At 36.2% G+C, this 27,762-nt stretch overlaps 2 protein-coding genes across 5 annotated transcripts in view; both read left to right on the top strand.

The window, feature by feature from the left end:
• The first annotated feature begins 924 nt into the window (after positions 1–924).
• LOC110443590 (bifunctional polynucleotide phosphatase/kinase-like) lies at positions 925–10,106 on the top strand. The gene is made up of 8 exons (XM_021487883.1): positions 925–1,260; positions 2,693–2,874; positions 3,354–3,443; positions 4,363–4,483; positions 5,096–5,220; positions 5,867–5,998; positions 6,548–6,650; positions 6,934–10,106. The coding sequence occupies exons 1-8, from the start codon at positions 1,014–1,016 to the stop codon at positions 7,185–7,187; spliced, it is 1,254 nt and encodes a 417-aa protein (XP_021343558.1). The 5' UTR covers positions 925–1,013; the 3' UTR covers positions 7,188–10,106.
• Positions 10,107–15,695: 5,589 nt separating this feature from the next.
• The window catches only part of LOC110443610 (choline transporter-like protein 1), a 73,582-nt gene continuing 61,515 nt past the window's right edge, over positions 15,696–27,762 (top strand). For all 4 annotated transcript variants that reach the window (XM_021487919.1, XM_021487924.1, XM_021487923.1 and 1 more), the window contains exon 1: positions 15,696–15,798. The gene's annotated coding sequence lies outside the window, so the exon portion shown is untranslated. The remainder of the gene's footprint in view (positions 15,799–27,762) is intronic.

Here is a 27,762-nt window from a genome sequence, read left to right as displayed (position 1 = left end):
AAAACTGTGCACGTGCTGATCATTTCACGGGAGATAACTCGTAATTTTGATGGCTTCACGTGTATTACGCAGTTCAACTTTGTGCGACATCTAAGATGGAAGTTATTTTCATGTAAAACGAGAGGTGTAAATAGATGAAGCGGTTAGCCCATTGCCATTCTACATTCCATATGTAGTGTACTATTGTAGTTTGTTTATATCTAAACCAAACAATACTCATTCATTCCGTATGAGAAAATAATTCCGAAAAATATGAAAAAACATTACTTTTATAGAATATTTTAGAACCACGGATTTAGTTCTAATTCCGAGGAAGAATTCATTATTATAAAAAAATGGATAATTTATATCACTTTGTCTAGATCCTTCGATTATAAACTTTACAACAACAACAATAACAATAGGATATCCACGATTTTACTGTAATGGTCTCCGTTACCCGGGATGTCTCAGAAAGGTTTACTTTCCAATTTTGCACTTTCGACGTCAAAAAGGTGATATAATTAAGATTTTCATAATACGAAAGGTATCACCTTGGATATGGGAAATTATATATGTTATATATGTTATAATGCTATTTAAAGCAAACCCTAGAGTTTGATGAATCAGATTTAAATATATGTAGCGGGACTGGGCCTAGTAACTGTCGTTGCAGAGGTCGGAAGTCCAGGGTATAAATTATCGGCTGCTGCGAAAAGGACACTGACAATTCTTCATTTTTTTCTGCATCGGAAGCACGGACTTATCTGATTTCATGCCGTTCTGAAGAAATGTAATCAGATCTAACGGGAGCGGAAAAAAAAGGACGGCCATACCGGGATTCGGAGCCAGGATCCCCCGAACTCTATAGGTTCCGATACACTAATCGTCAAATCATACGTCTTTTGTGAGAGTTATCTCCCCTCAAACGTGTTACTGACGCAGCACAGTGCGTGTTGAGACAAGGGACACTGTGGCCTATATATATCAGTTGACTGTCAGCATTACACTCACAGCTAACCTGACAGTCGAATATGAGCGCACGAAGTAAAGCCCTGAAAAGGAAGGCTGCCGAAGAAGGCACCTTGAAAGCAAAACGTGCTAAAGGGGAGACCAACCTTTGTGATAATCTGAAATGGTCCCAAGAAGGCGAGGTGATGAGAGGGGTGTGTCCATTGATGAAGCTGACATCGGACACACTTCCGGGTTCAACGAAAGTAATCGGATTTGATATAGACTTCACTGTTATCAGAACTGCCAGTGGCAGGACGTTTGCTACAGGTAGGCATAACATGCAAACTAATATAAGAAACTGTTATGAAAACTGATGTCGATAGTTAATTCCGTCACGGGTATCTGCCTCGAATTGAAGTGGGGGATCCTCTAGACCTAATTAACTAAACATAAGATACTGAAAGGTAATGAACTTCTTAAATGTGTCAAAACTTAACCCAAATGTGTCATTTTGAGAAGTTCTCTACCTTTCAGTGTATTTTTCGAGGCAGGTACCTATTAATCAGCGATCATTAATTTATATAGTTGAATATATAACTTATAAGAGCCAAATCGAAGTGATTAAATATAACTATCCAACTTTAAGGCTGCCATCCCCCTGTTAAGAACCACCAACGAGGAAGGGACTGAAACATAACTATCCACTCACAAGGCTGACATCTGTTAAGAACCACCAATGATGAATGTACTAAAACATAACTATATATATCCACCCCAAGGCTCACATCTCCTGGTAAGAACCACCAATGAGAAAGGTACTAAAACAACTATATAACTATCCACCCCCAGACTGACATCCCCTGGTAAGAACCACCAATGAGGAAGGTACTAAAACATAACTATCCCACCCAAGGCTGACACTCCCTGTTAAGAACCACCAATGAGGAAGGGATTAAAATATAGCCATCCACTCAAATGTTGAGCATCCCCTGTTAGGAACCACCAAAGCAGAAGGGACTTAAATACAATTATTCACTCTCAAGAATGTCACCCCCTGTTTACTTGTAGGATCAATAGTGTGTATGCAGCTCAAACAGAGGAGGGGGTATCTATTTCTCCACATTTAGGAGAATAATACACATTGTGAGATAACAATAGCTTATAATCAGATTTATATATTAAATCTCTATACCTGTATTACCTGAGTTTATTTACCTGAGATTTTACTGTTGTAATCTGTTACCTGGTATATTAGCCTTTGCATCAAACTTTATATCACAATTACTACAATAACAATGCACATTGTATTTTTAATTTTGAAATTTTCAATATTTTATTTAACGTTACTAGCTTCCAACAAATGTAAGTAACAAACCTGAAGTGACACAGGTAAACCAGAGGTGTACTCATCTGAAAATAACTACAGCCCTTAGTCCAACATTTTTTCTCTCTTCTTCTTCTTCCTCTACAATTCAAAGGATCAAACTAGTCTTCTTGTCTCATTCGCAAGTTGGCGCTTACTGAGCCTTCAATTTTGTTATGGCATATTTCAAGGGTGCAGAGAACGTAATTGAACGTAACCCCTGGGGTATCAAGGATGGGGAAACATGTGTTCCCATCTTTGGCTTAGTTCTGTTACTGTGTTACTCAATTTGTCATTAGGTGTTGTTCACAATGACATTTACCACTCATTTGTGTTGTTCTCCATTACTTTATCAGTTGATTTGTGTTGTTTACTATGATGTTTGATGTTATTTAGGTGCCAGTGACTGGGAGATGTGGGATGAATGTGTTCCCCAGAAGATACGTGACTATCACAATGAAGGCTACAGAATCGTTTTCTTCACCAATCAGGCAGGCATTGAGAAGCTCAAAGTGACTCCCCAGGAATTCATGAAGAAAGCAGAAGCTATCATTGGGGAAATTGGGATTCCAGTTATGGTTTGTGTTTTTTGTTCACTCATGTTCATCCCAGTATACTGCAATCTGATTAAAATCATCTGTTACATGGCTCCGCCTGTTCAGGCATAGTACGAAGTTAACGAAGCCATGTAACATATGATTTTAATCAGATTGAGTATACTGAAAATAATTTGGTCCTCTATTGATCTCATGCATATAAGGTTAAGAAAATATTATTTAGCTAATTGTGAATTTACGTTGAATTCAAAGAGATAAGGAACTTCAGTCACATGAATACAAAGCACATACTGGTATGTGTTGAAATTCTTGTAAAAAACAACACAATTTGAAATGAAGATTTTCTGATAGAAAAAAAAATAGCTCTGTCCAAGATATACATTGTACATTTATTTTTGTTTCATTACATCATCTGTGACTTGTCAACAATGAGGTATAGTTTCCTCCCCATGATTACACATATTGTAATAATGGATACATATTCCTGTTGTTCGTTTCAGGTATTTGCTTGCACTGGTACCAACCATTTCAGGAAGCCAAGCACGTTCATGTGGGATCATTTCGTGGAGAAGTGTAATGGTGGTGTCAAGGTACTACAATGTAGACAGATCTCAATCACAATAATCAAACTGCCCTGTAGTACAGCAGACTAACACAGACTTCTCAGGTAGATTTGATGTGAGGAGTATTAGCAAAGCTTCATTGGAATATCATGATGGCACTACATATGAATGATTCCTTTACTCTAGTTGTCTCCAACCACTACAATATTAAACAAAGTTATTGTAATGGGCATAATGTACAATTGTTTTCCTCCCAAACCAACAATTGTTTTCCTCCCCAACCAACAATTGTTTTCCTCCCCTACCAACATTTTTTTCCCTCCCCTACCAACAATTGTTTCCCCCCCCCCCCCCAAAATTTTTTTCCCCCCCCCCCCCTACCACCTACCAACAATTGTTTTCCCCCCTACCACCTACCAACAATTGTTTTCCTCCCCTACCAACCCATTCCTATTGCTGATGTCTCAGGACTAGACAGGACGTCATACTGTACTGTGGCTCTGAAGGTATCACTAGCTAGCACTGGATGAGATGTCATACTGTATCCTAGAATGTCATACTGTACTGTGGCTCAGAAGGTATCACTAGCTAGCACTGGATGAGATGTCATACTGTATCCTAGAATGTCATACTGTACTGTCTCCTAGGTACCTTAAGCTAAACCTTTGTCAAAATAATGGGACTGTATAGGATAACATGTTGTTACTGTCTCCCTAGATACCTCTGGCTAGCCCTTTGTTAGAATACCAGGTATTGAATCTGGATGGGAAGTCATGCTGCACTATGTCTCCCTTGATACCTCTGGCTAGCCCTTTATTAGGATAATGGGATGTCTTTAAAAGTTGTTCTTGAACTTTCTTCTAACGGCATCGTCATATGACCTAAATTGTTACAATTCTGTGAAACCTTAAACAAACACAGAGTACATCTGCATTCTTGTTTACAGCCAGACCTGTCCAAGTGTCGGTATGTTGGTGATGCAGCTGGACGAGCTGCTGAATGGGCTCCTGGAAAGAAAAAGGATTTCTCCTGTAGTGACCGCATGTTTGCCGCCAACATTGGAATCGGTGAGAATGTTTTGAACTCTTACCTTTAACCCTTTCATCCCCGTGTAACTTTAGTAGACTCTACCATGCATTGATCTGGATGTGTCCATTATGGTCTACAGTGGTGAAAGGTTTAAGACTTTTGGACAAACTAACATTATTTTTAAATCTTTTTTTTTTTATAATTGTATCATTAAACATATAAATATTGTTTATGTAACCATAGTAACCAAAATTAGTTTGCCGAACTGGGCAGGGTCATTGACTAATAATCACGACAGTTTTCTGAGTGTACAAAGTCAGTGGGGCTAGACGGCCAAACAAACTGAGCTACCTGGTCAAAAGAAGTACTCTGGTTCAACAGCACTACACTTGTATCCACAACAAAAGTAAGGGGAGGTTACTATATCTATTAAAAAACAGTGGAACTCTCTAGTGTTTTGTCTGCAGTATGACAGGGATCCTTAAAACATCATCTGTTAAGAACAATTTAGAAAATTATCTTGCCATCTGTCTTAAAACAAAAGTATACAGAAATAAAGTTGATGCAGTCTTGTTTTGTAAGGCAAGGAAGTTTTTATGATAAAAGTTCTATAGTTGAATAATAACGTTTTTTAACTTGTGTTTTGACAGATTTTCAAACTCCTGAGGAGTTCTTTCTAGGAGAGAAAGCAGTTCCTTTCAAATGGAGAAATTTAAATCCAGATGATTTCATTTCCACCAGCCAGAAAGGCAAGAAAAAAGATTACCACAGTGATGTAAGTTATACATTTTTAATGTCACTAAGTTAGACCTGGCCATGTTAGTTGTTAGGGAATGTACAGCACTTTTTGCCAACGTTAGAATTGATACGACTATACCCTCCTTCTGCTTCTAATACTGCTTGTATAGGTACAAGTGTACAGCTAAGTTGATACATAGGATTGCGCATTGGAAAGTGCATTTGCCTTTCAACGAGACATCCAAGGTTGGATTCCCTGATAGGAAGTAAATTATGTTCGGTTACCTGACCGACCTTGTAGATTTTCTCTTGGTAATCTGGTTTTCTCCAAAGAGATCACATTTTGTGCTTCCAGTCAAATAACAAATAATATATGACATTATGTTGATATACAAGATTCTCGTTTAGGATTTTCAATATGGTATTGGGTAATACTTGGTAGTATACCTGTAGGGAAAACAAACAGCAAAGAAGGTAAAAGATCATCTTTTGTAGATCTGATAAAAATCCTTTTATGATGGAAGCTAAGATCCTTCTAGGATCTCTTGTTTTAATATAACTCATATCATTGCTACAAATGCATAGCTAAGTAAATACGTGGAGCTAGGATTTACCTAAGTCACCTCCCTAGCACAAGCACTATATGTACCGGTAACTGAGTTATGACTTTTGGTGTTTTACAGAAACAGGAAGTTGTAGTGATGACCGGTTGTCCTGCGTCTGGGAAGAGCACCTTTAGAAGGAGGTACCTGGAACCCCATGGTTACGTGGCTATTAACAGGGACACCATGGGAACCAAGGCTAAGTGCCTCAAGGTCAGTGGCTACTCTGTCTTAGTCTCTGCTGTGTGGTAAAGCTCCCATTGCTAAGCAACATACAGCTGCTATAAATAAAGAAACAGAATTATTGTATCATGATGTGTGTTTAAAACAACAACTTAGACCAGTGTATGAAGTTCAGTTCTATCCATGGTCAGTCACACTGTGATGAAAATTGTTTGAAAAACAATGTCAAGGGGTGGTGAAAATTCCCAGTTGGGATTTCAATGGTAAAGACATGTTTCTTGTGATGAAGTATCTATTCTTTGATCAATTTAGTAATTAGTTGACATTTAAATTCCACCAGCCCGATTACTGCATGCAGAAAACAAAATTCAGGCTTGGAGAACTTTTTCACAATTTGCCTGTGCGTGGGGTAGTTCCCAGGATATGGACTGTTAACTCCTGCAATGACCCAGGTAATTCCTTATCAGTCCACTAAAATAAAGGAGAAAGGAGAATGAAACAAAATATGTACATACAGTTGTATATGTTATGATAGACATACATTTAGATAATTTTTAAATAATTTTATGATTTTTTCAGGCTGCTAAGACAGCTCTGGACTCAGGAGACAGCATCGTGGCAGATAATACAAATCCATCATGTGATGCTCGTGGTGATTACATACAATTGGCCAAGTCTAAAAGTAAGAGTTGTCTTCCCTTTATCATTGCTAGCTCTGCAAAATAGTGTGAAATAGTACATTTTATCCTAAAATTATTGGTAATTTTTCTCATTGGTTTGCAAAATACACAACAAGATTCCAATATATGAGAAACTCCTAGTCACTCTCTCGTAAAATATAAATTTAACTGTTTTATCTTCACAAATAGATTTTCAGTTGAAATTTCCCTCTCCGCTTTTCATATCAGACTTGACAGTATAACTTCAGTGGCATTTAATAAATTGTGTGGGTTTTTTTCTGTCAGAAATTCCATGCCGATGTCTCTGGATTAAAACAGAAAGAGAAATGGCAGTTCATCTAAACTTTGTGCGCCAGAACCAGACGAACGGTCAGGTGCGACGGATACCTGACGTGGGATACAACGTCTTCTACAAGCAGTTTGAACCCCCCACAGAAGCAGAAGGGTTTTCAGAAATCACAGAGATAAATTTTGCCACCGATTTTGAAAGTAAACGCGATGAGAACCTATTCAGACAATGGACCACTGGAGGCCATTAGATACCACTATGCAATGGTAGACATTTTACTGTTAACATACTGATATTATATGTTGTGTTCACTGCTATATATACACAGGTTAGATATTTTTGTACAGAAAGTAAATTACAGTGAAACCAGGTAGCTTTAAGGATCCCCATACCACGGCCAAACTGTAAAGATGCACTCCAAACTTTGCTGAACAAAAACCATGCCTGGTAAAATGAAATACCGTAAGAAACTTGTGTAATTTGTGCAGTTTTTTTGTGTTGAAATTAAGCTTGAAGTTGGGGGTGTGCAAATTACATCACTATAGATATTTTCAAGGTTGTTTGTTTTTAGAAATATTCTGTCTTGCAGAATTTTTTATTAATATTTCGGTAAAATGAAATACCCCAGAAATTTTTATCAACAGCAGCGTTCTGAGTGTGAACACAACAGTGCCAGACCAGGATTTGAACCCTCGACCTCCGACATTATACTATCACTCTTACAAACTAAGATACATATAGTCAACAGTTGTGCCCTGGCCTGGCTGCACTTACACAGCTGTATCCAAAATAAAATAAAAGGGAGGTTACTCTTTGTATGAAAAATTACAGTGGAGCTCTCTAGTGTTTTGCCTGCTGTGGGACAGGGATCCTTTAAAACATTTTATAATATCCTCCATATTTTCATGTGTCTAAAAGACTTGCATATCTGGTTTTAAGCCAGCATGGCTTTACCGACACACTCTTATCCTACCAAATGATACGGTCACCCTGTGATGTCTATGTCTGGTTTCACTGTAACACAGTTACGGTATGTATATCAGATTTTATATTTACACATCATTTTTTATACATGAACATTCACTTTTTTGAATATCAGATTTTTTTTGTACTATTGTATGTCATGAGAAAAAGGCATTTATCTTGCCTAGGCATTTGTTAGCCATGTTAACAGGATGTGTTGCGTAGCCTGATCATTTGTAACCATGTTCACAGGGTATGTTGTCTTGAACAGAACATTTTTAATCCGAATTCCATGTTATCAAGATATGCTGTCATGGCCTGATCATTTACTGCCATGTTAAAATGGTTTTATGTATTGCCTTATCATTTTTAAGCCATGTATAACAATTTTTGTTATCATCAAGTGATTGGTTGTAAGCCAAATTAAAAACGCTTGTTAAAGAAGTAGCAAAACGTATTATATTCAAAGTGTCATATCATTAAACTTTTGAAAAAACAGTTTTCTGTTTGTGAAGAGCTGGATTGTGATACAACATTTAAACATATCAATATAAAATGTCATGCTATTGAACAGCATGTTTCTTAATGAACAGCAGCAGTGTGACTAGCACTTGTACAGGGAACAGGCTAAGCTGGCATACAGAGGATGATAATCTGTTAAACTGACTTCTCAGTTGTTCATTTTAGGAAGGACATTTTTGGGATATAATTAGTCATTCACTGTATGAGTATGGTTACTAGGGCTGCAAAGATTATATCCTGATATTTTGAATACGGTTCGTTACACAATAAAGTAAGTCACAGCCATTTTGGATTAAAGTCTATTTCCTGGTGTAATATTGCCATTCAAAATTTGCAACATAACTTTTTCACTTAGCTTTTACTGTTACTATATGTATCGTGATACGAATTGTATCATGACCAAAGTATTGGGATACGTATTGTATAATGACCAAAGTATTGGGATACGTATTGTATCATGACCAAAGTATTGGTATACGTATTGTATCATGACCAAAGTATTGGGATACGTATCTTATTGTCATGTTAATGTATCGTTGCAGCCCTAGTGGTTACGCTTTGGTTTGTCACTGTATAATTATTGTTTAACCTTGTCACCCCTATGTAACTGTAGTAAACTCTTCCATGCTTTGATCTGGATGAGTCCATTAGGGTCTACAGTGGTGAAAGGGTTAAACTGTATGATTTTGGTTACACTTTGGTAACACTGTACAATTGTTGTTAAACTTTATAATTGTGGTTACACATTATAAATAGAAGTGCCCTAATCATTGGTAGTTGGTTTTCAATGTTAAAATCTCATTAGTTGATATTCAAATTGTATAAGACAAGATATATATATGTCTTTTTGTATCTACTTTGAGTTGGATATAAGAAGCCTTCACACGTTTGGGATAATTTTTCTCCCATTATACTCATATTGTATTTTGAAAACCATTTATTTTTCTTGGAAATACAATAATTTCAGTGCTGTGAAAAATGTTTGAGCAAATAATTTTTACATAATGTTACATTTAAAATAGAAGTCAGTGAAATACTTCCAGGTTGTTGCCCACATGTGTGTAACATGAAAGGTTGATCAAGTAATTGTTTACACTAACTTTTACAGTTTGTTTGTTGTACAGTTAATTTGTATTGTATGTGATTATACAGGTTGATGATTATAGGGCATCTCACCTTCTGGTTCAGACAACCTGAAAACGATTGAAAACAGCTTATTATAATATATCTGCTATCATTACTATTTTTCTCTGGCAAACAGAATATCATAATAAGCGGGTTCCACTGTATTATCCAAGATATCACAAGAAATATCTACCACATACACTTTTTTTCATCGTAAACCTCGAAAATACAAATCTATATGACAAGCAAAACATGAGTTTCATGTTAGACAGGAGACACTATATAAATGTTATATCATGATTTGATACAAAACTGGTAAGAAGTTTAAAACCCTTTCACCACTGTAGACCATAATCGACTCATTCAGATTAATGCATGGTAGAGTCTACTAAAGTTACATAGGGTTGAAACGGTTAATCCAGTCCAGATTTTGTCTGATGTCTTTTCATGTTTCTGAGTCTGCTTTAAGTGGATAGATTTCTTTATACATATGGTTAAGAGGGAACAGAATTTGACAGTTTTTTTTCGTAATAAAATGTATTTTTATACTGGATTTTTATATGATGTGTATTTGTTTTACATTTTATTTATTTATTTGAGACATTTGTTGATTTATTTAAATAAAGAAAGTAATGTTGACTTAACTTTAGTAATATATTGTCTTGGTGAGTTTTTTCCACTGAAATTAAAGACTTGAATTATCTACAACTATACAACTTGCCACAGAGATGTATAACTATCATATCTCTCCGAGTGTCATCACTGTCACAGGGACTCGAGAGTTTGTTACAGTTTGTAGGTTTGGACCTATCCTGATGCCTAGGGAGTAATATTATGTTTTAGGGGTTTATAATCAACTCTCAGTAAAGATGCCACCCCCAATGATTGATCGCCAGTGAGTGATGGTCAGGGTGGCATTCTTACAGAGAGTTAATTTTTGAATAATAATAATAGTTCCAGGTTCTTCTATAACACTTTATCACAACCTAGGTCGTAGGTCAGCTGTTCACAAATTATTATCCGTGGTTATGGGGCCTTTCGACCAGCCAATATCTTTCTCAACTCCCTTGGGAACATATAGCTGGTGCTGCCATTTTGGTACTCACAGCTAGCATTCAACAATTTTAGCACTGCCATACAACGTACGCATTTACAGCTTAGTAGACTGGAACAAGTGAAATAAGGTATCTTGTTCAAGGATACAACACAGTGCCGTGACGTGATTCAAACCCACAACCCTTCGGTCACAAGCCCAGCGTCCTACCACTAGACTTCTGTGCCTCCAATAAAATGTCAGATTTTTTATTCATGATTGGTTTGGTTTAGTTTACTTTGTTTATTGTCCATGCTATCAACAGCTTAGGGCATTTAAGGGCATGCATCCAAGTGTGTAATGTATGCGTGCTTGTGTGTAGGTGTAGGAGGCAAGGTATGTAAGGTGTATATGCTTCCTTGTGATAGTGCAGATCTGATGCCGACTTTATAGTGCTATCTCACTGAAAAACCATGTCAAAGGCACCCAGCACAGAATTCCTCCCCGTCACATTTTACTGACAACTGGTAAATCATACCATTTTACTGAACCTGGGAATATTGTAAATTGTTGTTGTTGCAATTGCCCAAAAACCTGAACATTAACCAGGGAATAACAACTACCATTTTTAAGGACTTTGGTATATTTCGGCCTGGTAGAGAACCCATTGTATTCTTCACCTTGGTAAACATTCAACCTCAAGACCAAAAGTTGGGGTACTGCCAAGGGAGGGTTAGGCTCTAGGAAATAAAAGGTTGTTAGAAGTAGTGAGAAATATAAAGATTCCAAATATTGCAAAGGGTGCAGGCAGAGACGTACATTATATGTCTCTGGTACAGCAGATTTATTTTGGTCGATTTGTGTCCCCAAAAAGAGGTCACAAAAGAAAAATACCCAATTTTGCAGGGTTCCCCACATTAGTCGCCTCTTACAGTATAATGCTGTGGGTAACAGCAGAATTCTTTAATCATCCACGACCTGCAGGGATTTTTTTTCTTGAACTTCAGCTTTGCTCCATCTTAATAAATCGACACATTTCTTTTTTTATATAATAGGTTCTTGCAAAGCTGTATTTCAAAATTTCTAAGGCATATAAATTTTGTTTGAGAATCCAGTATTTTGCAGAATTCAGAAAATATGCCTAAAACTCGACAATGCTTTTTATCATCCTGGAACTTGCTATCGGCCTACTATTATACCACATGTTCACTGTGCAGCTCTTGAATGTTTAATGGTAAAAAATGAGAATAAAATAACTAAAAAACTGATTCTAATGTTTCTAAAACGCCGAAGAGCGCTTCCTAGATTTATTTTTTTAACCTTAGCACTTTCGCATCCTCGACCCATATATCTGATTCTCGTACAAGAGGCGCAATGAACTTTGCAGATATTTGGCCCTTTCAAAAGTTTTTGAATCCACACATGTGCTCATACCAACGGGAACCGAAATGTTCATTCCACGATAACGGTTCATATAAACAGTAAAAACGACTTCCTACGAGCATTCCATTTTGATATGAACATGATCAAGCTTACATGTTATTGTATAAATCAGTACTCTCTATCTGCATGTTCCATAATTGAATTGTTCTACAACTTTTTGGCTTATAATACTTAATTATCTGACTAGCGATTTACCTGTAGATATATGTATGCACTAAGATTTCGGCCTGGGTACGTAAATGAATATTGCCTGGCCACGGTTTGATACTGATACTGTATCCAGACTCTACGAGGAGGAGGGATGGCTGTCGGGTTACTTACTAACGGTACTTAAACGATGACAGCATAGGGTTCCTTACGTGGACATCACTAATTAGCCCTCACAAATAACACAGGTGGTAACCAACGTGCCCTGGGGCTATGGTCCAGTTACCTGCAATTAAAACAAAACCAATACCCCCCAACGTTTGACCACGGACTTACATAACAATCTAATCTGATTCCGTGGTTTGACCCGTGCAAGATTTGGGCACGTGAAACTAATTTTCGGGAACTAGTTCAACAAATAGCTGTTTATAATATTCACATCTTGGAAATTGTAAGTTGTAGCACATCTGATGTGACAGTTTATCAATGTGAAAAATAATGCAAAAAATAATAGAAAGGTTAAAACTATTTTCTACCTTTACCGTTAAAAGTAGACATCATTCAATGGTTTTCAAATTCTTATTCATCATAATTGAATTAATGCAAGTATAAAAGCCTACTAATATAATTTGTGAGATACTTTTCCCCTTAGATCAGCAGAACGAATATTGTACCACTGAACAACACGAATAACCGCCAACGTACCAAACTTAATAAGACCCTACGATCCTATTTTTGCCGTAACCGACTAATTTTCCAGCACTAAATGTAATTTTTTTTCTCTACTTTTGTAATTGATATTGTGGTCTTTCCTATTAAAATCAATGTTTATCGAGATACACAAATGCAAATTAACTAATTAAGTTACTCGCTTAGCAACATTATATCTTTGCCGGAAAATCTACTCTACGTTATATTTTATTCATTTGCGGCATTGTGTATACTACTGTAAAATATTCTCCTATTATTCTCTTTATTTCCTCCAATCTGAAGATTACATTTAAACAGAATAATGCGCACATAATTACATTACAAAAAAATCATATTGAAAACACATAAGCACCAAATAACATACATGACATATACAGACTTAATTACATTGAAGTCATACATTCAATAAATATCATTAATAAGTGTATATATGATGAGGTAATACATACATATCAGCTTAAACATTCATATTATTTTTTATATTCATTTTATTTATATTAATCTCTATCAGGATGTGAGATTTTATCTACACACTACCGGTAGTATAACTTGTGCATCTTTTCGACAGCTGCTACTGATTTCAATCTAAATTCATTCATGTCTAATACATTTAATTCGTAAGTCATTTGTCCCCCAATTAAAATATGAATTAATTCGTGATCTGTCAGAGAGTGTATGTACGCACTCAGCAGAATACCAATATCACTAATGTTTGCGATAGAGCACCACAACTTGTCCTTTAGGTGTTCAGTATAGCTACACTTTAATATGATATGAGTTAATATATCTTGGTAAATAATACCACATCTGTGACATAGCTCTTTGGCTTTACCAGTACGAATATTTATTATTAATGTTCGTAACATATAATTTGGAATCTTTAAACTCCGGGAATTTCATTGCCAGTTTCCATAGTATAAGTGGTTGCAATATATGGTAAAAATTGAATGTAATTATCTTTATGTAATCTTCAAATTGGAGGAGAATGGTATTGTTCAATTGTTCTAGACAATACTTTGTCGAAAAAATAATCTAATTACGATCCATATTCGAATTTTCTCTATACTTTTAAAAAGTAAAAGAGAGAACAGCTTAATAAAAATCACCAGCTGAGGTTTATTGTTCTATAATGTACGCAAAGCGAAACAACGGCGTTATATACATACTGCGAAATCACTAGTTTTCGTGAGGATTTTAATGTTATTAATTTCATGGGTACTCTTTTATCTACGAAATTTCAAGGTTTGAATAGAGGTATATTCCGTGCAAGTAGTAAACTACTAGCTTTCGTCGGAACTAGTAATCGAAGAATTCATGTGCCCACGAAATAGTGTTAATTGGGAAAATAATGAAATTTGGGCACCACGAAAATATCTGATTTCACAGTATATTACTACAGAAGATTCCTTATAAACATGTTCCAACAGCGCGGTTTAGAAAATATGAATATTGGAAATGACAGTGAACAGAACGATATAAAAAAAGTAATAATTGAAAATTCCGATGCGTTGTTCCATCAAAACAAACATGGCGAGTTTCTTGTATTCAAGTGTTTCAGTATCACGTACGACTTTGGTCTCATGCAGTCAACATCTTTAGCTCATGTTCATATCACCACATATTCACCTAAAACAAGTTCATAAGTAATAACTATAAACTATTCGAAGGTTTGTACTTTATATCTACGTTCCTGATTGACTATAATAGTTTTTGAATTGTAAGACGATTTTCACGTTTGTCAATTTGACCTTCAAAAAAGCACATCTAATGAACTTATATGTTTACACATTGTAATTAGGCCTAATCTATAACTATAATACATAGAAAAGCTTCCTGAGGTATTCAGCATAGCACANGGGGGGTCATGTTGTATTTGTACTGCATGGTGCTGGTAATGTTACTTCTGGTATTTCCAATTTCTAATAACCCTTTAGTCGGGCCGTAATATTTAAACCGTGAAGATGTCTTGATGAAACTTAAAGTAGAGATGCAACATTCATAGAAGGTGAAAACCTTCACTTCTAGGTCAAAGGTCAAAAAGTGTGAAATAAACCATATTATCAATCACCGCAACTTTTAAAACGCCATTCAGAGATATGAGTATCAACATGTGATTGCGCCACTTACAGGAGATGTGCATTGCACTGTAATTAACGGGTCATCGTGACCTTCAGTAATGGTGAAAATGTCAAAAAAAGCAAAAATTGCAGTAAAATCCTCGTAACTTAAACGGTTACAGATAGACTGAAAGAGATATAATTGTATCACTTACAGAGGGTGGATAGGAATGGAGTATGTATGTCAAGTCAATATGACATTCACCTCCAGGTAAAAGTCAAATAAATACAATTTCATTTTTTTTTTAAGTTGGCTGTACATTTTCAAAAACTTTGAATTGTAAATGTTTTTCTCAAAGGAAGGTTTACAGTGCATTAATTGTATTAGGAGACGATGACCTTCATTTTCATATAAATGGTCAAATTTGTTCATTTTTTTTATTCAAATGTTATCCGTGCTCATAATCTGTTAAACATTTATTCGCAGTACATCGTCACCCATATAAGGTGTCAAAACCAGAAAATGAATGCAACCTGGTTGACAAGGGGCAACATATGCTTTTTTGCTGTGCTGTATACTGAATTACCCCTTGTGGTGCCCCATGATGTCGCTTACAACACCCGAATAGCTCACTATAGGTCTTAACTGATATGAAACTTCGAACTATGTACAATGGAAATGTTTGGCTAATATGCATCTATATTTTTTTGAAGTAGAAATTAAAATATGCTGAAGTATTTAGATTTTGCGACTTCTCTGGTGCCGAACGGTTTCTGGCAAATAAATTCAGTCTTACTGCGCGAGCGCGGCTGTGTTATTCGGCGACTGTGATGAGAGATTGTGGACAGTTTTCCGACAGGTAAACATAGTTTTGATTGTAAATTTATGCTGTTCTTTTCAGATGTGAAGTTTTTGTGCATGCGCAATTTATGAGCATGATGCTTGTTTTACTTTGATGATGGTTCGGCATCGAACGCTGTCGTTTAAGTGGGATGCTGCATCTCTTTGCCCAAGTTTCCCTTACATCGCCTTTACGGTTGGTTAGTGGAGCGTGATTTCCTATATAACCCCAGGCTTTCATTTGTTACACCTCAATCAAAGATGTTTACGACATACCGTATATCTCGCCTACCTCTAATATTATACACAACACGGTTAATCGGTGGTAGCCTGTGCTAGGGTAGTGTCATCCAGTCGCTGCTATTCAACAGTAACTGTCTGCATCCAGTTGACATTAGTTTAGTAAATTACACCGGGTTTAAAAATATGGTTTCGGGCGATTAATTTCATATGTCAGGCGAAATGCAAGGCCAGGATATTTTCCATCTGTTTTATTGTTTCAGTGTAACGTTTTTTGGTAAACATTATAGACATAGTAATCAACATACATTTTTTTATTTGCGGTGGACATTTGCCTACCTACAGGTTGGAGAAACCCACCAACTTAAGTATAATACGCAAACTCGCCTATTATACGCCAGTTTGAGTATGGATTTGTTTAAAACTAAAAATAACCCAAATCGTTTTAACAGTAACTTTTGCAATATATTATTAAAAATCACATTATACGACAACGTAAACAATATTTTGCTAAACTTAAAAACTTGAAGTAACTCTACCGGAAGTATTGCATCTATTTTTGGTACTTTCCTACATGGCAATGCAAATAAAGTTTATTTTTGCATTTGTATGATGTTTCATGACTAAATAAGTGCACAAACAAATTGAAAAAGTTAAACTTAAAGTGATTTTGGTTATTTTAAGTAACAAATCCATACCCTAAATTGGCGTATAATAGGCAAGTTTGCGTATTAAAAGTATTTCCCTGACCTGCTCTAACATCACTGTATCCAAAACTGGACACTTTTTACATAAATATCAATGTCCTTTATATCATACTATCAATTCCGAAAATGTTTGTTCATTTTCCACAAATAGATACCATTCACTTTCATTTCTATTGCAAGTTAGTATTTCCGAAGCCTGGTTCTATAAATAGAATGGGAAATACAATTAGGGTCACATAGATCCTTGAACAGGCACCAGTATTACTGTACCCTGAAAGGGACACTTCTGTATTTTGGTCAAATAATCAATATCAACAGAAAATTATACATAATTCAAATATTTTATATTCGAATTGGGTTCTGATTAAACTTCTTCTCCAAATTAGCATTAATTTTCATGAAGGAGACTTTTGAAAATGATGTCTCCTTTCGACACTACTTATTTTGACAATTCACGACAGTTTTGTTTTGGTAATTATTCTTACCTTTTAAATTGTCCATGTAATAAACAGCAGCCAATAAGGCTTATATACAGTTAAAGTGTCATAAAAGCATCATCAAGTTAAAACTGCATTCATAAGAAGTACTTCTTTGCATTGCATGACAGTTTTTTGGGCCGTTTGGGTTCCGTTCCGTTTTGGGTAAAGTGACGTTAGGTATTTCATCAAGACTGTGTCTAAGGAGACAGTACCCCAATCGGATCAGTACCCAAATCGGATCACTTTTTGCAAAAATACTTATAATGTCAACAAATGATGTAGCCTTAGAATAGAATATAGCCTGGCACCATTTTTTTGTCTACAGATGCTTAGTTTTGAAGTTCAATTAGCACCAGAAAACGTAATTCAAACTCTAATGTCAGTGTTTTGATAACGTTTAAAAAAAAGGGCGCATGTGACGACTATTTTGGACTAGAGAAAAAAATTGTCACTATAGAAATACTTTTTCTCATGAATTCTAAAGGTCATCATAAAATGTTAATACGCTGACGAAAAAATATTAATTTGTAGTGTAAGATACTTTAAAATTCAAGCCTTGGTCTGATTTGAGTCCTGACGTTTGAAAAAACCGGAAACGCTGATTGGTGACTTTAGAGCGTTCTATAACTATCTCAAGTGAGCCCCATATTTCATTTATAAGAACACCCATCGATATTCTTCCTTTGATACAACCATAAATGAATATAATTCCTCCTCAGATTTTTCAATGAATAAATAAAATCATGGTTTGGTGATCCGATTTGGATACTGTCACCTTACACAATTTATTATGGGTTAATAATTTTCCTCAAAATAGGAAAGGATCAAAGCAGTTTGGTATTCTAGAATCAAAAACATGTAGACTATGACCGTTGTTGAACACAGAGTTTTTGTGCACATACAGAACCTTGAATATTACAAATAATGAAAAAAAATACCAAAAGATGTACTCCCTAAAGTATTCCTGTAGTCACTATATTGTGGAGAAAGCTGTAAGAAAATGCTTCAAATTTCCAGAATAATGGCATGTATTTCCATGGGACATATCCAGACTAATCATGAAGCTAACAAGGCTAAGTCAAGTCTGATCACTATAGCGAGAACCTGTTTTGAACAGTGCAAAGTTAAAATCATCCATGCGATGCAGATTTTCTTTTATTATTTCAGTCAGCCTTGTTGGCTTTGAGCTCAATTGTGGTAAATTCAATGGAAATTGTGGATATTTGAAGCATTTTTTTTTTAGTTTTCTCGATAATATGCTCTAAGGCTGATACCTGTCCTTTGAAGATTACAGAGAAGTGACGCCCAACTTCAGAGTTGGTCAATTTTACCGTTACGCTACTGAGAGATTATTTTGATGTACCTCAATGGATCAAACTAGGAGCCGCGGTGGTTAAGTGGTCTGACATTCTGCTACCACTATCCCTCCTCCACTGGGTCTGGGGTTCGAGGCCTATGTTGGGCAGTCACCAGTACTGGCCGTAGGTTGGTGGTTTTTCTCCGGGAACTCAGGCTCTCCTCCATCACCAAAACCTGGCAAGTCCTTAAATGACCATAGCTGTTAATAGGACGTAAAACACAAACAAACCAAACCAAATCAAACTTGTCTTCTCGTCTCATCCACAAGGTGGTGCACACTGAGCCTTTGATTTTTCTATGACATATTCCAGGGGTGCAGAGAGCAAAATTGAGCTTAACCCCAGGAGTATCGAGGATTGAAGACTGTGTTTGCACATTACTGCTTCCACAGTCCTTTATCTTGAGGAAAAATGATGAGCCCAGTTTGCTGAAATGTGAATTGTGATGCTAAAAATTGTTTGAAAAGGAATGAGCTTGACAGATTCAAGGCCACAGGGGCCAAGACTGAAGTTTGTAAAAAATATTAAATTTATTCAGTAAGACCTAAAAAAACCTGAAGTCATAATATTTAACCATACAATTAAAATATAGTGCTTGGAAATTTGTAAAAAGAAAGGGCACAGAATACAGGTGGGTGTATTTGAATTCAAAGAAAAACGTTAAGCAAATATCTACATTGAAATGTACATCATTAAGCCAAAATGAACGTTTTGAACACAACCTTGTCAGAATCCAGGATCCCAAAAAATGCATTGTAACTACTCGAAGTCTTCACCAACTTATGTGTTTCATGATAAATTTCAAAGAATTGAGTTCGATGGTAATTCACATAAGAGTTATTTCCCTTGATGTTAATAAAACTTGTGTAATATGCAAATGAGTGCAAGCTGCTAATCTAGTAGATTTAATTCAATGATGTGAGTGGGAAGAATTGAGGATGCACTCATGAGAGCGCCAGTCGTGCTGGTAGTCATCACCAGGAGGCTGGGATTTGCGACAGCTTATGTTGCATTGCTCTATTATAGTTGCATTCCCTATAATTACATGTGTTTATTTGTATGGCAAGTTTCACTAGTTTTCTTCCTAAAACATTACCTAAATCTACCAAACTCATCCAACCTGAGAAAGCGAACTAGCCTCCTGTTTTTTGCAAGTCCTGAATATGGAAATATTATTTAAACAAAACGGTTCAGCGATACATATCTATTGATATGGGTATTGTTCAGCAGTAGACGTATTGTAGATTTGTATGATGGTGATACAAACTAAACGAGTGTGTTGGTAGACACTGGTCTGCGTGATGGAGGGTCTGCCTGGTGAAGAAGCAGTGTTACGTTATTATAAGATCAATACATACATTACCACGCATTAATCAGCATGTAACAGAGCTTTAATTGTGTTCTGGTACTTCTGGTGTACATGTGCAAATCTAACACAAATACAATATTTGATGGCTCTACTTGCTGTCCTCGTCGAATATTGCCCACAAGATATAATGGGCCTACATGTTGACCTTATCTCATAGAATATGCTGCCATTTCACACTGTCTACAAGATAGAATTGCCCTGAATGCTGTCTTCACCTTGCAATGCTTACAAGAAACCCTGGCTCTGAATGCTCGCCTCACCTTGCACTACTTACAAGATACCATGGCTCTGAATGCTCGCCTCACCTTGCACTACTTACAAGATACCCTGGCTCTGAATGCTCGCCTAACCTTGTACTACTTACAAGATACCCTGGCTCTGAATGCTCGCCTCACCTTGCACTACTTACAAGATACATTGGGTCTGAATGCTCGCCTCACCTTGCACTGCCTACAAGGTACATTGGGTCTGAATGCTGCATTCCTTGCAATGCTTACAAGATACTGTGGCTCTGAATGGGTAATGCTCCCTAACCTTGCAATGCCTACAAGATACCGTGCCCTCACCTTACAATGCCTACGAGATACAGTGGCTTTGAATGCTGCCCTAACCTTGCATTGCCTACAAGATAAGATGGCCCTGACGGATGCCCTAACCTTACAATGCCTACAAGATACAGTGGGCTTGAATGCTTCCCTAACCTTACAATGCCTACAAGATTTAGTGGCTTTGAATGTTGCAGTTACCTGGCACTGCGAACAAATTACCTGTTTACAATGGCTCTGGGCATTGCTGCCCTAACCTTGCAATACCTACAAGATACTCTGAATGCTAGCTCTGCATAGAGCCCTCATTTTCCAGTTCATTCATTAACTTAAAGAGTCTGCAGCTTTACTTTCTGGACATTAATTTCCCTAAGGAATTGTTTAATTCAGCTTAACTTGTGGTTTGCTATAATAATTTCAATGAAATATTGTTCTCTATAAGTTCAAAAGTGAGTCTCAGTTTTGATTGGTCAATGCTATCCAGACAGTTTGTTATTTTCTACTGTTTGGCCCAGTTTGAACGTATTAATAGTTATATAGTGATCATGATAGACCATTCCGATAGATGAGCCTTTCACAGTATAATGTATAGACAGGCCTTTCAGCCTTTATTGTATTTTATGCACATCTACTTCTTTGTGGTTTAAGAACTTTTGTAGCTGTTATTGACAAACCAATCTATGAGTCTATACATTAACATCTGGTGTTTTCGAGTGAATTAATCAGTAACATGTTTTACTGCTTGACCATATATATGTTGTAATGTTGGTAGAACTTCACAATGTTATTGTATATTGTATTGGATATTATTTTGTTATGTGGTTGGATGTTACACTACAGTGGATGTTTTTGTAATATTGACCCCACCATTGATCTACAAAACCAGTAAATATGACTAAGTGCCTATTAATAGGTTCAGTATTACATGGTTTAAGTCTCATAAGAGGATGTTGCTAGACCATTTATACTCCAGGTACTTTTTTGCAGCCAATATGGTTTAGTCTAATCAAATCTTAACAAGATGACTGCAGAGCAAACTTGCTAAGCCAACATGTCGGAGCTATAGCTGTATGTATGGAGATTGTTGGGGAGATTCCGACACATTGCTTTAGCCATGAACACTGCAGTGTGCAAGCTTGGGATATTGATCGGTTTCTTGTGACGGTGCTGAATTGTGGACTCTACTGATTTGTAGCACACTGGCTTATATACCCCTCAGTATCATTTTGTTATGAACAAAACTGTTTTAATGAAAGACTACGATTGCTTGAGGACTGTGTGGAAGGTTACACTCTGTCTCCTGGGGACTTAGATACCTGGTATCGTTGTGATAAACATATAGTGTACTGTAGGCATTCATAAAGGAAATGTACAATCTACTAATGAGAACCTGATGACAGAACTGGGCTTTGTACAGAATCTTCAAAGGATAATGTGTAGTACATGTAGGGTGATGGTCCATTTATTTTGTCTCCATACACTATAAAATATTACTTACTGCATCCCCTGATAATTAAGCAGGGAGAAGAGGGGTATCTACTTTCTTTATGTGTAACACACATAAACATGGCACAAGATATCCTCAGCTGGTTTTGCGCCTCTGTCTATGTGTAGTGTTACTATCCATATATTTAGTTTGAAGTGGAACCATATCTGTCTTTCTGATGGATTGGATGATATTTTGGATGATTCATTGATCAATACTAAATTTTTATGATGGATGATATATAATTTAACAACATAAGTGTAATACTGATCACATTACCAGAAAAAAAATCTACGAAGGAGAAGCTGAAATTGCTGCTGATGTACAGTTGGTGCTGACGTTTAAACTACATACAACCTTTTTCAGTAATTGTGATGAAATGGCAGTCATTTGCTTTTTTGTAATTATCCCCTAATTTACTAGCATTGTCTTGACGCTCGGGAAGAAAATAGAAGCATAAATTATTGAAGACTGTCGGCAGCAGAAACAGGAGAGCCTATGGGGAGTTTGATAGAACCAGTGGCCTTTGTCACATGAGGAGTATCGTTTACGTACTTATGATTTCATTATTGACTTATTATTTTACATCTCGGTGCCTCACATCAGCAGTTGGAGATTGTCTCTAGGGGAATGCCTGCGTTACTGTTCTTCCTTGCATGCTTAGTAGCTGCTACTTCTACAATTGATTTAAGTAGCTCAACACCATCCACAGATTTTACCTTCTGCCAAAATCGTGGGTTGACATGCAACCTCCCTGAACATCTTCTTTAAAGCACCATTACAACAGGAAGAGTTGTGTGCTCCTATATACAGCTAGAGGCAAGCAGTCTTGTACGTTTTGTATGTATACATATATTCACAGGAAATTATTTACTGGAGTTTCGTTTCTTCCTAAAAGCTTTTGTCATGCCTTCTGTTCTACAGAGAACTCCTCCATGTAAGGTCACTTCCTTTGTGTTGATTGTGGCTGTTTTGGAGCACAATACAGTATGTTATCACTAGCTTGCTTCTGACAATTCTACCACTCGGCACTTGGTACTGTCAGGATGTCGTACCAACAGTGCCCTTGCAATATGGTTTATTGATGACAATCATATTGATATAAAATTCATCACTGTTCATTTTGTTCCTTTACGTTTTCAATTATCTTCCATACGTAGAGGAGGATACAAAACACAGGTTAATTCTGTACGAATTCTGTTTATTACCACAAATTGTATTGAAGTGAACTCTAACATGTAATGAAAGTTGTGATGCTTCCTGTCTGTTACACGACTAGCGTGAAGCCTTGAGTGAAATATACAAGTTGTTAAGAGACCAGAGTTGGTGCGTCGCTGTTGATTAAAAGGGTCAACAGGCGATGTTGCTTGGAAACACTTCTAGGGATTGGCGTTATAATTGCACCTTTCACCAAAGTAACCTCAGGACGAAGCTGTCTGGCAGCTAATTGTGGAAATAATGATGTGCTGTCTAACCGGTGGGACTTATTTGACAGGTTCAATTGTGATGACCAGCTCCGCAACAAAACACAGCTAGGCAGTTCCGCTATCATGGTAACTAATGTTAATTTAGCATTGTCAGGCAGGCAAGGTGAGAACACATTCAGCTAACTGCAGAACAACTACCTGTTACTTGCCATATACAGCAAATCCCAGATGTATCCAATACTTGCTTGAATATCTAGAGGTACCTGATACTTGCAATACTACAGAGGTTATACAATACTTGCTATACAGGAGAGGTACAATACCTGATGTGTAATTACTTGCCGATCTGGATCTAGAGGTGCCTTATACTTGACATAGAGGTAACTGGTTCTTGACATACAAAATCTGAGATACTTCCATACAGCAGAAGTACCTGTTCCTAGTCTACAACTATCGGCTAGATGTCCAGCATCAGCTACTCCTGTGCAGTCGAGTGCTGATTCTCCAGGGGTATGACCATCACAAACTGGTAGCTATATAGTGCCACAACGTCCTCAGTGCCAGTAGATCTATAGATGAATCGTTTGTAGTGTGGATTATAAAGGATAAACTGACCAGAAATTATTACATATTTGTTACGTGTATGATGTAAGGTCGACATTACTGCTAAAGAAATAAGATGGAACTGTACTTGTCATTATTGGCATTGTGTAGGTAATTCAGATGATGTTTTACACTATTGGATAATAATCGGACAGAAAGATTGCTTCAACAACAACTTACCCAAAGGAAGGTGTGTATATTTTTAGATCACCAGATCAAATGTATGTATAGTTTGTGGTTAGAAATGTTAGTGACCGTGAAATCATACACTGTTTTTATCCACCAATAAGCCCATGCCTGGTAATAAGCTCACTCTCATCTCTCATAGTTCAGTAGAAATGCATAATGAAGTCTTAGGGTCATATATTTGACATATCTTTCCAGTTAATCTTTAATTGTAACAAAACTGATATCATATAGATAAGTCTCAGGATAACTTGGCAAATGATGCTTGTGTGTTTTATTAATATGAACCTCTTTAGGTGGATATCAAGATCCCTTGTACAGTAAATATAAAACCTTGTTATACTGCCATCACTTGTCTCGTGAAACCTGGGCGTAATAAAGGAGTTTGGTGATTAAAGAAGGGAAATGTTTTAAGGAACTCTGAAGAAAATAAGAAAATAGGACGCTGGAATATTTTGACAAATATTTAATGTAACGGGGCATTTATATCAAGGTTTTATTGTATGTTTATACTTTCTGCAAGTTTACTGGAAATAATTTCAAAATATTCCAGCTCCCTTAAAAGGCATGTAACCTCTAATTGTTTTTTGTATGAACGTAGAGAACATAACATAAATTTCATGGGAAAATATGTGTTCAATGTATACAGTAGGAAAGTGATAGGACTAACATATCTTCCTGTTAACTTTTATGAGTTTTTTTTTTTTTTTTTTTATTGCAATAAATGTCTTTCTTTATTACAAAATGATTTTCACAAAATTTCATGGTACAAAGTGTGAAATCAGTTGAAGTATCGTTATAATGGCGTGATCTAGTGCTGCCATGAAAGGTCAGCATCATTAAGGCAGTTGTGTTTATGTGTTGTAATTCACATACAATTACAAGTTTTCATTTTTTTTAGTATTAAACAAGAGAAAATATAAATTCAATACTACATATAAATAAGAACAAGGTAAAACAAAACATGGATGACTATATCATTTTAGTGTAATTTAACTGCTACAGACAACGTAAGAATGAATCGCTTCAATATAATCCAATAAGGGGATACACATGTATAGGTTTCTTATATTTGTGTAATGCTCAATACATGGAGTTGAGTGAGTTCAGGAACATTTTCTTTGTAGCTGATTAGAAGGAAACAATCTAATATTGGGTTGTTAGCGATTATTTGCTTGGCGTCTGACTGGCAACGTTTAGCACAGTCCATCCAATGTAGATCATATTGTGATGTTTTGATGAAATAGGGAACTTAAATAGTTTCTAATCTCTGGAGGAATATCCAAAATGAAGTTTTATTTTTATGCTTCCGCAAAACCAGGAAATAATGTAATCAAATTTGTACAATGTAGGTCTGTTGTAGATCCTTTGTAATAGGACCTAAGATCACAGGGTACAGTGCAGACCAAATCCTTGATGTTTTATACCTTACTGCCATGCTGTGGACCGAATGCTATACAGAACTAGGTGTACAAATCTATAAGATCCTATCATGTACTATCATGCTGCAGACTACATCCTTTATATTTGTATCATGTTGATCTTTTGATAAAAAACTTAACTTGTAAGTTATTATGCAGTTACGCAACTAGATTGTCTGAATAGCATGTTACTTTCGGTGGGTATTTCTATTGATATGGGGATGACTACAGTTCATGTGTTTGGCATGCTAATTAAAAGAAGCTCAAGGCTTGGGGAAATTTGATCCTTAAAAGCCTTCCTCAATTTACATGTCTTTTTTGTAATAGAAAGAATTTATCAAATGAGTAATAGATGTCTTTTCTTGAAAGTCATTGTCGATTGAAATTTAGTAGGATTTTAAAGACAAGTTTTTCGCAGAATGAGAAATTCAAGTAGATTGAGTGGGTGTTTCAGGGGATCTCTTGGGAAGGTTAAATGTAGTGTGGGTGTTACTGTGATGGATAAACCAAATTTAACATTCTTCTCAATGTCATTGATACCAGGTGGTATGTACTAATGAGGAATAATTCACCTTTTTATTTAATATATCTAACTTTTAAAATCCTTTAATCCATTCATTGAAAAACTGTTGAAATGATTTTTATGTGAAAATTTCTATTGCATCAGAATAAAAGAATGTAAATTTACCTACATATTTAAAGTTTTTGACAGTATTATCTTGTTACCAGCCTTGGAAATGAGGTGGAAAAGGCTCTAGTTACAGAGACCTGGCTCATTGGTACATAGGTGTAGGCTCTTGGTTATTAATGTATCTCAAGCAGACTCGGTCATTAACGTATAACACAATGAAACATGACATCACCGTTATACACTTGATGGTTTCTTACTTCCTGGAAAAATAATCTTGATAGCATCTAGTACTTTTACTGGTGCCATAATTTGTTTGGTGTCAATAATATAGTGGACCGAAGGAAATCCAAATTCCGGTGAATAACCATTACCTGTTACTGATAACCATAGCAACGTTCAATTACCAGGAACTGCGAGTTTGAATTCTTGTGTAATGTCCACTTACAGGGTTCGCTAGTACAAACAATAGCTGGATTTAAGAGACTGTGTTCTTTAATTTACTCCGTAACAATGACAACCTACATCCCCATTGGTTGGTCTGTTTAACCTGAGTTATTGATCGCTCACTCATACCAGGTATTATCCCATTACAATGATTTTTCTATTATATTGTTAATTACGCTAAAAAATAGCTTTCTGTTTTCGTCAAATCATATTCATTGATTTAGTTTCAATGTCCTCAAGTTATCCTTGCTGTATTATATGGCTGCACAGTTAGGCAGATACAGATCTATATGAAAACTGTTTCCATGTTTTGTGCATAGACAAAACTTGCCGTTGCAATTAAAGGTGTTTGCATACATGTATAAAACAGTTGATTTCGTGATCAAGATTGATATAGGGGGTGCAATGTTTACTTCTCTTAGATTGGCTACCAATGATAAGTCAGCCACAGTAGCCAACATCACTATTAACTATCCAAAAACACATTTATCAAAACCGACGCAGTTCATGGAAAGTCAGAATGGGTGCTTGTATTAAAGATTTATCTTCAGCCTGCAGTGCAGGTCCCACGTAAACTTGTATTCGACACACAACAATCCAGGTGAACTATGTCGAGACACATCATCCATTTTGAAATGGAACTGGTGCCATCAAACTGATTCTTATTCTCATTTTACATATTGGGTCACTGAGTTACATCACTTGATAGGACCAGCCTGAGAAAGACATTGTCCATTTTAGAAAATGTATAAAAAATCTCTAAGGGTACAACAGAAAAAGTTACGGTAGGAAAGTAACGCTGGAGACATACTTGTTTATTGGGCCCAATGTATACAGTTTCAAACTTCCAAGTCAGGATCTAATGAAAATGGAGGTCTGCTAATTAATACTGACCAAGCAGGGTCTGGCATCTTTATATAATTCCGTTTTTGGTACAATGGTAAATGCCTACACTATCAGCCTAAAATATGAGCGATTCATGTTTGTCTTTGTATCATCTAAGTGTGTTTTATGTTTCAAGTATTTACATTGACTGTAAAGTTTGTGTTTTTATAACGATGTAAATTGGAGGCAAAAGAGTGATCAA

The sequence above is a fragment of the Mizuhopecten yessoensis genome, unplaced genomic scaffold, assembly GCF_002113885.1.
Source record: "Mizuhopecten yessoensis strain PY_sf001 unplaced genomic scaffold, ASM211388v2 scaffold716353, whole genome shotgun sequence".
NCBI classification, from domain to species: Eukaryota; Metazoa; Mollusca; class Bivalvia; order Pectinida; family Pectinidae; genus Mizuhopecten; species Mizuhopecten yessoensis.
Note: the sequence above shows the minus strand (reverse complement) of the source record. Positions and strands in the feature narration are given on the sequence as shown.